The sequence below is a fragment of the Pterocles gutturalis genome, unplaced genomic scaffold (assembly GCF_000699245.1).
Source record: "Pterocles gutturalis isolate BGI_N339 unplaced genomic scaffold, ASM69924v1 scaffold48784, whole genome shotgun sequence".
NCBI classification, from domain to species: domain Eukaryota; kingdom Metazoa; phylum Chordata; class Aves; order Pterocliformes; family Pteroclidae; genus Pterocles; species Pterocles gutturalis.
In genome coordinates, this window is record NW_010132549.1 from 53,607 (window position 1) to 67,364 (window position 13,758).

The following is a 13,758-nucleotide window of genomic DNA, read 5'->3' on the forward strand; positions in this document are numbered from 1 at the left end:
AAAGCCAGAGTGTAACTCCTAGTTACATAAGTTATAATTTAAGTTCTACAAAATATCCTTAGAAAAACTGTAAAGTTAAGAGAGAGATCTACGAGCAGCATAGGCGGTAAAAAGTCTAAAAAAAGGACAGAAATTACTCTGGGGGTTCAGGGTGCACGAGGAAGGGCAGGAAGATGTCACATGAACAAAGCTATGTTTTTCAGTGCCAGAGACCCAAACTAGACCCTGTTTGTTCCGGAAACAGGAAGAATAGAGGAGAGGCAGCAAAACTACTACAAACGTGGAGTACAGAAAAGATGGCTGCACTTACTGACTTTTCCTCCACAGAGAGAGGAAGGGGAGAATAAAAAAGGCAACAATTCAAACAGAGTAAAAAAAATATCTGAGCTACGTATGATTCAGGCTTAGTTTGTGAGGACAAACGGAATCATGCCGCTTCTTTGCTCAAACTGCAAATGAGAAATAAAAAGAGAGGAGAGAGGGGCATGAAAATTTAAGTGAGAAAGTAAATTGACATACTGGGGAAGGAGCAACAGGAACTCTTGAGATTAGCTAGCAACACAATGCTTTTAAAAATGCATTTCTCTTAGCATTAGGGGGGAGGAAGAAAAAGACAGTAACTCTTGGGATCAAGTATGTTCCCACTCAGTAGTGCTGCTTTTAGTTCTGGCCCTGACACTGGTTAGTGCCACCTACCATACTTAAGCTAACCCCTAACCCTTTCTCCAGAAAGAGGTCAAAGAGGCACACACCCCATCAGAGCTGACCCAACAAAACGACCAGCACACTGTTCAAGGGCTTCAATATGCGCAGCCAATGCTATTTTCCTTTTTAAAAAAAATATGAAAAACGCTGCTGTAGCAACTCTTATGAGAGCTCTTGAATTTATTTTTTCAGTAAAGAACATGGGCTGAATTATTAAGTCTTGTAGATTTCTTTCAGCATATTGTCACCTAATGTGCACATTACATAAAAGCCACCTGTCCACCACCTTTCCATTCTCGTGTCTCCTTTCCTCTGCTCTGCTTCCTGTCTGCTCCACTGGCACTGACATTGAGGGCATATTTCACTTACTCAGAAATGAGCAAGAAGTACAACCCCTTGGGATACAAGATTACAAACCAATATCCACAGATTGCAGCCACAGCTAAAATGCCCAAACCTGGATTGCTACCTTTAGTTTTCACATTCCTAATCGTCAGTATAGTTGGTCTGCACTATATTAAAACTTTAACAACTGCTTGGAATCCTTTAATAAATCAAGCAATTGAAAGTGTAAACATGAATAAAGAAATTTCATTATTAAAAAATTAAAATAAATTTCACTTTATTTATTAGGGAATATAAATTTAATTGTAATTCATGGTAATCTTTAATATTAAAATGAACAAAGCCTGCATTGCTTGCACTACTACAAAGACTTTGAGAGAAATCAAACGCTATCTGGGAACTAAGAGGCACAGACAAGTCTTTTAGATTTGCTTCTGGAATCAATAATTACAGGAAGAATTATTTAGAAGAAAAAAAATCCACATTTGTATGCACTGATTTGTAACTGAGTGTAACACAGTCTGAATAAGATTTTTCTTTCAAATCAAGTAGCTCGACCAGCTGTATTTCGTCAACATCATATCTTGCTTGCACTAGCTCATACATTGAAGCATTCAACTAGTTCCTAGGTAGCTCATTGAAAAGATACTGCTCTCCTCCTTTTCCCTGAAAAGGGTACTTATTTTGACAATGAGCCCAGTAACAGAATAACAAAAAAGCATTAGAAGTAGCCATTTTTTGCCACTCTTCGTAACTCTGAAAAAGGACAAGATATGCTCCCATTAAACTTGTTTGGTAATCAATGGCTACCAATGTTACTTAACACCATGTTTGGAACAGAGCGAAGGCACGGGAAACAGAACCAGCGCAAAACATCTCGTTCCACACTACTAAAGTACAATCAACTGGACAGAAAGGGAATAGACAGACAGCAGTTCAAAAATACAAAGAACATTTATATAACAGATGACTTTAAAGTACAGTACCTGACAGTCTGTGAGAGCAAGAAGTGTAAGAGATACCAGGTAAGAGAGAGCTCACAGTGTGAAGCAGAAGAGGTACACTTTTAGTAGCTGGCAAAGCCTCATAAAGATGAACACAGTTGCTGATAGACTGGCTTCGCTTAGCTTCCAGGAAAAAATAAAGCAATAATTATGTCAGAAAAAAAAATAATGAAATATAGGGGGTTCTGATACAAAAAAACACTATGCTTTAAAAAAAAAAATATTTACAACATTAAGCCCAGAAGTATTTCCTATAAGATGTAAGTTAATAACATGCAACAGTATCTCACACATTGCAAGTGCCGTAATCGGTGATGTCTGAATCACAGTAGTTCCACAAAGTGGAATACTTCATTTTGTCAGTGTATGATTCCTATCTTTGGGCTAGTTCAACCTACCCTTTTTTCTTTTCATTGAAGTATCTGTAGCAGTATGTACAGCTCAAAAATAGAGAAAGGAAAACTTATTCAAATTCCCTTCTACTAGCAATGCTGCCCCCACAACCAGCTACCTCTTACATTTATTCATCTCTGCTGAAAACAATCCACCTTCACCTGAGAAGTGTGCTTCTCAAAAATCGATGCAAAGACACAACTGCCTCTGGTTTTGCTTTTAAAACTAGGGATCCCAGCTCCAGAGTGGATAAAGCCCCAAGCCCCCTGGCTTGCCCAGACCTCCTCGGAGCAGGAGGTTAGACTTCATGGCCTCCTAAAGTTCCTTACACCCTGATTAATGCTGTGGACTCTGGTTTTGGGCTACTGAGCCCTGCTTTCGACATTTCTGAGCAGGATGATGAAAGAAATGCAAGTTACACGGAAGTTTTTGGAGTTCTTAAGTCATCATCATCACAAGGGAAGGTAGAAGGTAAGTGCAGTCTGAATGCAGATCTTAATGAATTTCCTCTTCAAAACAGCAACACTTAAATGGGTTTGTAGTTTATTAAAAAAAAAAAAGGCCACCTCAAAAATACTGAAGTAGGGTAGTAGACAAAACACCTTCTGCTGCTGCAGAAATACTCTGCTCTTGCTCTTATAACCCCACATACAAGCAGCAGATCAAAAGAAAGTCTTACCAGGAAGCAGGAGGTGCTCTGGTATTTGTGTATTGACTTAGGGGGTTTTTGTTGTTTTTAAATGGAAGAGGGAGAATATTAGCGATTTTTTAAAAGCCCCCAGTGGGAGATACTTTTCCCAAAATGTCCACTCAGCTAAAGAAAGTCCTCCCATGAACAGCCCTGGGCTTCTGTATTCACCTTAGGGATGGCTACATTTAATTCTGAAAGATGACACCTCTGGAGGCTTAGCAGCCAAGTTTTGTGCTTCTAAATAGTCTTACCTAAGAAAAGGGATATATGTTTTATATATTTGAAATAATTACTTGTTATAACCACATGTGCAAATATAAAACTTTTTTCCACCTGATGATTTTGGAGCCATTGGGCATCACAAACCCCATGAAAGCCAGAATAATTCTCTTTTTATATGACCGTGAGACACAAAATGAAACTAAGGGCTTTTTACACATTAAGTTCATCCTCCTACCTGACAACCTACTTGCTCCCTACCAAATAATCTTTTTTACTAAAGGCAGGAAGTTCCTTTAATTTGAACACACAACCAAGTGAAGTCCTTGCAGATCAGTATTTCCAGGTTCTCTCTACCGCTCTGGTGATAAGTCTAGCAGAGAAACGCTGTAGCAGAAGAAAGAAAGAATTCTCTGCTGGAGCACAAATAAGAACTTTGCAGACACAAAGAATGAATTGACTCCATTGCCAAATGTTTTGTGATCTAAGCTGAAGACTGTGGCTTAGTTATGAAGCCTGTAGCCACAAAAAAATACTAAATCCCCTTCAAATTCTCCTGGTAAGAAACACAACTAATCTGTTATGAATGGGGGAGGAAGCTGTGCAGCAAAATATCTCCTACTCAAAAGCAGGAGACTTTCTATGGAGAGATTTAATCCATAGCCCATTGAATTGGGACACAGAAACATGCTACCATGAAATATAAGAAATCAAATTCAGGCTGCTGAAATGCCTGAAAAATCAAGTATCTGCTCCATGTCTGGGGCCCCAGACATTCCCCCATCAGTCCTCACCCCTGTTCTCCCTTCTGTTTTCCTCTTTCTGGAAGTAAACATGAGAGAAAAAAGGAAAAGGTGATATTTTACGTACCTCATAATGCTAATAAAAAGAAAGCAAATAGAGCAAATAAGAAAGGATGAAATTGTTTATTAAATATCTGGTTTACCTTGTGCTATGTATGAAAGTTGAGAAGCAATATATATTATCTGATTGATGTTAATAAATGCTTTTTTATGAATTGATAAAAATAGGAATGTACTTCTTTACAAAAAAAATTAACCTGCAAAAGACTAACTTGCAATTAATGCAATGTATTTAAAAGCATATATTCAGAATTTTCTAAAATTCTTTTTATTCTTTATTCATCCTGGTCATGGTCAAGACATGCGGACACAGGTGCACATCATCTGTGTTTAGGCATTTAATTATTAAGTTGCATGACTTTTGGAAGCAGCCACAACTCAAAGGCATATTTAAAACTTGAGTGCTACTGAGCATCTGGGAAGATAAGCATTTAGCTGTGATCTAACCTGTTGCTCTTTGACGCACAATATTTCTTGCTTTTTCAACGCCTGGGGCTCCAGAGGTCGTAGCACTTCTGAATCTCATTGGCTCCACAACTTCAGGATGACTTTTCCAGCTTAATGAAAAAGATCTTCCCACTACAGCCGTCTTCTGAGGTTCTAAAATGCCACCTTAGAGATAAAGAAAACTAAATTCACTATCATTGTATGCTTTGGCACATATTTTTCTTAAAAGTATGAATAGACTTACAAACACTCAGACATGAAAAATTTTAACAACATAGATGAATCTTCACTATTATTAAAAAAATCACTACTTCAGCTATGTGCATCAACGGCAAGGTGGCACATAAACGTAGCTAAATTACTGTAATTAATAAAGTTTAATAAATAAAAATACATGGAAAGAATTTTTACATTTATGACTATGCCAGATTACAGCACAGGAAACCATGTTTCATTTCTGATTCTAAGCGCGTACTAAAAACTGCTAAATAGCAGTTCTTCTATTGACCCCAATTACCTCTCCTCCCACCATGAAGGATGAGAATAGATAAATCCAAAGCACTTCACATTTCATTAAACAGGTTCTTACACTAGATTAAGTAGTATATAATGTTAGATTAAACTGAATTAATTTTTAAGTTTAAATATTTAACTTGTTTGATACAAAAAGCACTGAAACAGAGACTAACCTTTTCCTCTCTGCTTTTTTTCTTTTTGTTCACTGAGCTTATCCAAGGGTAAGTTTGTCATTTCTACCCCATACACAGTTCTTGCTAGCACTGCTGTTAGAGAGTCCATGATATTGGCCCACTCGTTTATGAGCTCCTCCCAATCTGTCAGGGCAGAGAGAACGCTGAGCAGCTCATCCCACAGCTCCCGAGAAATGTAAACACTCAGGTTTGCTCTGATCCAAGCCACAATGAGGGTCTGAGAGAAAAGAAACAAGGGACAGTTCATGCACTTCTGTCAGGATGAATTCAGGACACCAACCCCAACCCCCATGTTGATGAAGTCAACATCAACCTGCACATCAGCATTGATTATGATGCACAGATATTGCAAATAGCTAGTTCTCATCAAAAAAAACACACTCCCAGAAATTGGTGAAAGTTACTGACTAGGAAATCTAAAAATTCCGAACGCATGTTTCAGGCCATCTATACGTTCTCTGATAAAATGAAACAATACACTGTGTGTAACAATAACAGAATGAAGAACTGTCTCTTGTATCTACAGAATAATTGCAGTGATTGAGCTATGCCGGTGACACTCGGACCTGGATACTGTAGCTGAGCATGCAAAGTACAATATGATGTACAAATGTTTTAATCTCATTCAATGTGACTCAGTTTTGACTCGCCAGCTGAACTTCTAGGGAAACAGTTACATGAAGCTTACACTTTAGAGATGTTATTGAACATATCCCAGAAAGAGACTGCGTGCCTGCATGCCCTACCACAGTTTGTAATAGAGCCCTGATCAAATCAACTGCTCGTTGCACCTGGAATCTATCTCCCTCTGTTAGGAACAGGTTACAAAATAATTACTTGTACTACTGCAAGGGAGAATTTTTTTTGTGTTTTACGAGTAGGTTTCATAGTATTGTGCAATAGCACTTAACTAAAACTATGGGCAATCATCATGAAAAACCAACATAAAAAACCCAAACACTCACTCGGAAAAGTAACCCCGACATGCTTTGAGCAAATGTATCCTTTATTTGGTTTTCTTTCGGCTTTTGCATCACAGCTTCTGTTATTCTAAGGAGTATCTGTAACATCTGTTCCCTGGTTCCAAAACAAAATTGTACTTGTTAATTTTCATGTACCAAAAATGCCTCAATTCTCCAGTAAGCTTTACTTATTGATAATGTGACCACACTTCAGACTTCACAGATCATTTGCAAAATAACATTAGTCAGTGTGGACAGTAAAAACTGATTTCTGAGAAGGTGAAGTCAGGAATGGACACATTAGCCAGAACCTTGAAGTCAAAATAGTAGAATGACGTAGACTCAGCAGAACCTGCCATCTCACAATTCAATTCAGAAGCAAGTCACAAGCATGACTTATGTATTAAGGTCTGTCCCCGAGAAAGCCAGTCTTTTGCCTACCCCATAATTCTCCCATAAAGTTTAAATGTTAGTAATTTTCTCTTAAATGATGCAGAACATATTAAGCTTACCATGTCTTCTTATTCATTGATAGTTCCATTATCATGCGCCTAAAGATACTCAGAACTGCTTTGCAAGCATCAACTTGCTCCTTCAGAAGCACAGGGACTTCAATGCACGGTTCCAGTAAGAAAACATTTGCAGAGTTTGTCAAGAATACCTTCAAAACAGGCATTTACAGTCAGTTCATGTAGTGTCAGGAATAAAAAGAGTCCAGACTTACAACAAAATACTTGTCCTCCTCCAGTCAAACCTTTCACTTTCCTTAGAGCAAGGTTTATGTTCTACCTGTCACTGAATTTTTCCACATGAACCTAGTGAAAAGTCAGGTGGCATTACAGACCCAACAAAGGCATGCGTTACACAGGATGGGTTTGGCAGGTGTCTCTTCTATTCAGCCAGGCAAGCATACAGTTCTCCAGCTACTCATTTCCCCTATGTTTGAGCAACTAATATTTCCAACAAATGAGGTTCAGCAAAAGCAGATATATAGTTCTGATTAATTCCTAGTACCCGCAGTAGAAAAATAATGAGCCTCCTGTCTTCAAATAGCTATCTGTCTCTAAGATATGGCCACACGGTTTAACACACACTTTTTTAAAAGTTATAAACGAAGTCCAAATCATGTCTTACAAAACCCATCAACCGCTGGTAGATGCTTTCCTTAATCTCAGAGACTATACTATAATTTGTAGTGTAAATTATGTGATTACGTAAATCACAGCCTTGCAACCTTTCTACACACCACCACACCTGTAAGGCAGCTTGAGCACCAGCTTTAACATTTTTGTCCTCATCTTCTAACACACATCCTCTGTTAACGGCGCTGGTAAAGGAGTACGTTCTTCCCCAGCTGGATGAGCGCTTGTGTCCTGAATGGTCAGAGGAAAGCTTTCAAAAACATGATTCAGTTAGTGACAAAGCAGAAAGGAGTATGTCTATCTTTATTCAAAATCATTTAAAATGTCAAAAGGAAAAAAAAGGGGAACTATCATGTCCTACATTCACTTCACGTCTACTATTTTTTTATCTCTGAACAGACAGACAGTATATGGAATTTAAAGGTTCATTAAAGTTTTAAGATCTATGCTATTTAAAATATTTTATAGCACATTCTGTATTCATTGATTGCAGTAATATTTTAATTTAAGCCTGGCAAAACCACAAATCTCCTACAAAAATAATCTGTCAAAACCTTGTTATTCTCACTGTTTTTACAACTCAAACTTCTTCCTCAGCACAACAAAACTTCCCTTTAAATAGCTGTACAGTGTCAATAGTGTCAAAGTCAACTTTTACTGATGGTTCAATATAGGATACTAAACAGATGATGCACAGAATTTGTGTCTACACTTTAATCTCCTAGACTAAGGTGTCTGAATCCAAACACGTCATCCAGTATATACAAATCAGTAGATATTTTCAAATTCTTAAGTAACTACCACCAAAAGGAAGTAGTCCTACATGCATTAGGCCAACAGCGAGTGTCAATTTTAACACTGCAGAACGCATTAGTATTTCTTCCATGAAGTTCTTGCTACCATATTTGTATAGACAGGGAATAATCAACCAATTAACATTTTTCAAAATAGCTGCAGTCTTTCCCTGAATTCAGTAAGGGCTACTGAACACTCAATACTGATTTAAATTTCTGGACCTTAAATAAAAGCATTTTTTCATCTTGATTTTCCACACATTTTTAAAATTGTTAGTGATTTACAAAGTGAGTTTAAGTCTTAAATCGTATATTGTAGGTGAACAGAATAAAGTCAGTAATGCTGATACCATACATGTTTACCATCTGTTTCCACTGATGAATCCTCTAAGTTGACAACAGCATCCTGGCTGTCTTCCTTTTTGTCTGGCTCCTCCATGAACACAGGCTTCTCTTGCAATATCCACTTTCGATATACCTTAACCACTTTTCGTGTTGCAGATACATCAGAAGGTGGCAATAAAAAAGCCTAAATTGACAAGTTAACTGATTTTACTATACATAGGACACAGATGTACATGCATAATATAAACACACCCACACACCAAAACTCATAAATAATACAGCTCAAAAAAGAACGGATACATGATTTTTACTTTTCTGTCTGTACTAGAAGGAATTACGACTAATCAACAACCTGTGCCTATACCTATTATCACTCACAATTCCATAACTATTAATTCCAAATTACTACCACGTTGTATTTATTCAGACAAAACCAAAGAGGTTGTCTTTGCTCCTTGCAAGCTGTCTAACTTAACGTGGATTCATCTCACAAGCCATTACTAGCCATAGAGGTCTGGTGGGCTAGACTTAGGTACTATGCTACGCTTTCTGGAGAAGATCACTTTGAATTACTTCAGCAGTATATGACGTGAAATGCCATTTCAGCAAGTGTAGGTAGAGACCAGGCATGAAGTCATGATGAGGATAACCATGGCTAGCATTTGATCCTTTCTCACTACAGTTTTGGAAAGCACCACAATGAATTTATTTTCAACGTGCTACTCAATATCTGTATTTAGAATCATCAATCTGAAAGCTTTCAGAGGCCAGACTGGCTGCTTCCTCACATTTCTGGAGGTCTTAGGAGACCAAAAAAAAAAAAAAAAAAAAATCTAGTGACAGAAGACCTTTGCACTGCAGTGAACAGACACAGGAATCAATATCTGAAAATGTCATATGGTACAAAAGTGTATTTTGCCAACACAAAAATGTTGATATCAATATGCACTATATTATAAAACCACTAAGTGAGATGAAAATACATTTTTCATACTATAAAATAGGTCCTTTCAACTATGAAGAGATTACCCACTCTCCATTATTAACAGGGTCAAAAACTATAGCATTTCCTATACGCAGTTTAGCTGCAAAAACATCACAAAGGTATCTTGCTCAGGTTGGGGGAAACCTCTGCATCACATAGTACACCTCCTTGTCTCCAGTCAGCATGAAGTGCAACATCCAACAGCTGATTTCAACAGAAATTGAAGGGTTAGGAAAAACAAGTTCAAATATGCCATACAGCAAGTATGTGAAATTTCTGAAAATATCTTCACACCACTGTCAACTTAAGAATGCAGAAATGGAAAAAGCCAGAAGCCAACTGCTAGAATGTTAGAGAAACAGATCATCAGCAGGATGAATGGGCACCACGCAGGATGCTTTCAGAAAGGCTAAGTATGATAGAAAGGAAAAAAAAACAAGAGTAGAGGAATTCAAAGTAAGGGGCAGATAAACATAAAAACGATCCAAATACCATTATCTGTTTCAAATACTGAGCACTGACCATGTTGATTAAAGATAAAAGTCCTGCATCACGTTAGCCTTTGCTCCCTGGGAGCTGGTCTAACCTGACATGCTCTGAACAAGCACCAGGAGAGGGCAGCATGCCACAGCAGCTCTTAACATCCACAAAAGTACTCCTTCCTGTCAAAATGCCATCTGTCTCACTGAAAAGCACTGGTACAAGATGTTCCTAAACCGCGCCACGCAGGATACTTCACAGTAAAGCATGTGTGCTCACTCAGCTGCTGGAAAGCATCTTCTGCACATTTATGTGACCTGGAACTGCTCCTTCAGACAATTTCTACCTTGGTACTGGACAAAAAAAAAATTTGGGACTCTCCAGTACGTCAACATGTATTTTTATCCAAAACAACTGAAAAGACATCAAATTAATGAAAAATACTAATAGAAGCAATCAGTGTTCAAATAGACATTAAATACTGATATCGACTACAGGAACAATTATCTTACTAACTCAAAAAATAAACTTGCAAGCTAATAGCTCCTTGCACACCTTTAAATGACATCATAACACCAAGAACAAATAAAGTGGCCCACTCAAATAAGACATGTTGCCATCTGGCATCAGCAACAAGCTTCAGTTCCTGTAAGAATTTCACAATTTTGTCATTCAGCCTAGACCTAGAAGGACTCTGAATGAAAACGGTGCTGGTGTGATCAGCATCAAGTTTGACCAGTCACCCTGACCAACAGCCTTCTCAGTGTTCCTTCCCATAACCATGACTTTTCCTTTAAGAAAAAAATGCAACAGCAATTAAGCATACATACTTACTTGTCGAAACACTTCATTAACAAAGTTAACATATCCTCGAGTGGATAAGAGGATTCTCTGCACCATCTCATAGACAGTCCGGTGCTGCTCTTCGATGCTGCAGAGGCTGGAATTGCTGAGCCTTCTGTCAGACAAGGTGCTGCTGTTAGAGTGGCTTCTCTCCTGCTCACTTGCATAAGACAGACTGGTCTCCAGCTCTGTGTTTTTATCTTGGTTTACAGCACCAGCAGTCTACACAGAAGAAAATGCACACCTAATTAAATAACTGAAATAGTGCACACCAAAAACCAGGAATACTTATACAGAACTCAAGATACCAGTGCTCTTTTTCACACACCACACTGGGATCACAGCAGTCAGGAAGTGTAATTTTCATTGTACTGCTTGATCCAAGAAGGAATTTGGTTTTATACTCTACATAATGTAGACTTGATATGTGTGCCCCCCAGCCCAGAACAGCTGACTGACTTGTCCACTCTGGAAGACAAAAAAGAGGGAGGGGGTGCAGTGGTGGGAGGGGAGGAAAGCACAGACAGCGCAGAAGAATCTCCAAGTCCCTTGATGTCTGGGAAAAGATGGATCATAACACTATACGTGGCCCACACTCTTGCACATTATTATTCCTGACAACTCTTTGTCAGGTTTTCTTCTGACATTGCATGTATTTTGCAACATCTCAAACTGTGTCCGGCTAAAATGATCCCGTCGGAAGAAAGGACTAGGGGGGGAAAAAAAAAAAAAAACAACAAAAACCCAAACAAAAAACACCCACAAACTTTGAGTTACCAGGAAAAGAACTCCACTTATACTAACTCAAAGCATCACCCAAATGCAGTTCTTATGTTTACGTTAATAAGGCTGCCCTCTGTTCAATCCAGCGAGCAGTAACACAGCAGCAATAACATCTCTGCTGCTTTTCACAATTAACTTTTTGGTTAAGATTCAGTCACACATTCAGACACAAGCTACAGTAAGTGAACTTCAAAGCCACTAAGAAGTCAACATGTGCCAAAAGCTAGCACACAGCTTCAGATGAGAGACAACTTTCCACCGGTTTCCATGTTTAGGGCAGCAATACCTTTATGGAATCTAAATACTTATTTGGTGTCAGCTGTCTATAAAATTCAGTGAAAAGAAAAAAAAAATTCATTTTCTGGGCTATGTCTGTTGGAATGGCATAACAGTTTATACAAAAGGTGGAATTTCGAATTAGAAAGAAAAGACCAATAAAAAAAAAGCACTTTCAGGAGATAAGCTACACTTAGCTGGTTTAGGGTTTCAAACTCCTACAGTGAAGAACTCCAAAAACAATCAACACGAAAATACACAGTTCTACCATAATAGTTAATGTATGCTTTTCCACTGAATCCAGATTTGACACTGACCTATGATTCAAGAGAAGAAGTTGACACTGATCCTAAATTTTTAACAGGAAGCTGGAGAGGCTCTTAAAGGAAAAGCATCTACTTCTATAAAATTCATTGTGAAGTCACTAATCCTAGAGAATTCTCAACCAGCAACTGCAAAGTGAAATATTTTTCTACTATTTCATTGTAAACAGCTGCTATAACCAAAAGCAAAACAGCAGCCTTTGATGTTGCTGGGAAATGGTCCATGGCACAAACAAATTTGTCAGTTTACAGATTAAATTCCAAAAGTATAAACATAATACTGATGAAGTCAGTAAGGCAAGCAAGTATGAGTAAAAAAAAAAAAAAATTCTATGCAAGGTTAGCATGTACATAAGAAAAGAGAGGTAAACTTTAAAGCATACCTGAATAATTTTAGGGAGCATTTCTCCTCCATTTTTTGTATTCTGAACAGCAGTTAAATATTTCTTTTCAAGAAAGAAGGTAACAAGCCACTTAATAAAAACAACTCGAGCTGCCATATATGGAATTTTTGTACTATAGACATTTTCATTGTTTTGTGTTGCAGTAATGTATACTGGTCTTGGTCTCATATCAGGAATATCTGGTAAGATATAAAGAAAATCTAATCTGAAAAAACTGCAATTGCTTCCTGACTCTGATTAAACGTATTGAACACGTCACCAACAACATTATCTCCATATGAAATAACAGATGCAACAACTGACTGCTTTTACTATATTAATGCTTATATTCTACCATAATTTTATTACTCCTAAATAAAAGCAAGAACATAAAAGCACAGATCTTTCCTGAAGGTTATAATTTGTATCACACAGAACAAAGGAAAGCCAAAGAGAAGGGCTGCAAAAAGAAGGGCAAAATCTGAAACAAAGAACTACTCCTGCTACAACGGAGGTTAATTTTATAAGTTTCACCGAGTTTGATTAGTAAAGTACAGTGAGAAAGAGAAGATGGCTCTGGAACACTTAACAGCACAAAGATTAAGACGTGCATCAGAAAGAGAAGTTAACTCAGGTGCAAAGAGCACTGCAAAAGCTGAGCTACAAGAAGGAAAACACACGGGAAGAAGTGGGAAATTGCTGAAGGGAGAGAGGTTGGGTCACAATTCATTCATATGCTTAGATTTAGGGAAAAATCACTTGTACACAGCTGGAAAACACGGAAGGCCTGGTCTCTAGCTGTGAACAACACAGCTGAAGAGGCACTGACGGGATTTTAGACATTCAATATTAAACTGCAAAGAACAGGAGTTAAAAGTCAGATGAGGGAGGGGAAGGATGATGAAGAAGAGACTGCAGTACATCAGGTGAGTATTAACACCACTGTTCCTAGGGACTCTAATACATAATTCAGTAGAAAATTAGGAAAAACATGAGCGTTTCTGAGATAACATGCTTTTAATCCTACAACTCTAGATGTACATCTCCTTTCATTTGTCCCTTCAT

General features: G+C 37.9%; 1 protein-coding gene across 1 annotated transcript in view; it reads right to left on the minus strand.

Annotated features, from left to right (window-relative positions):
• Positions 1 to 13,758, minus strand: part of RALGAPA2 (Ral GTPase activating protein, alpha subunit 2 (catalytic)) — a gene marked incomplete at its 5' end in the record, with an annotated part of 70,978 nt that overhangs the window by 37,973 nt on the left and 19,247 nt on the right. The window contains 9 exon segments of the mRNA XM_010080915.1: positions 2,037 to 2,177; positions 4,668 to 4,832; positions 5,357 to 5,594; positions 6,343 to 6,454; positions 6,852 to 7,000; positions 7,594 to 7,731; positions 8,631 to 8,804; positions 10,920 to 11,150; positions 12,694 to 12,893. Of these exon segments, the coding sequence (XP_010079217.1) occupies positions 2,037 to 2,177; positions 4,668 to 4,832; positions 5,357 to 5,594; positions 6,343 to 6,454; positions 6,852 to 7,000; positions 7,594 to 7,731; positions 8,631 to 8,804; positions 10,920 to 11,150; positions 12,694 to 12,893 (1,548 nt within the window).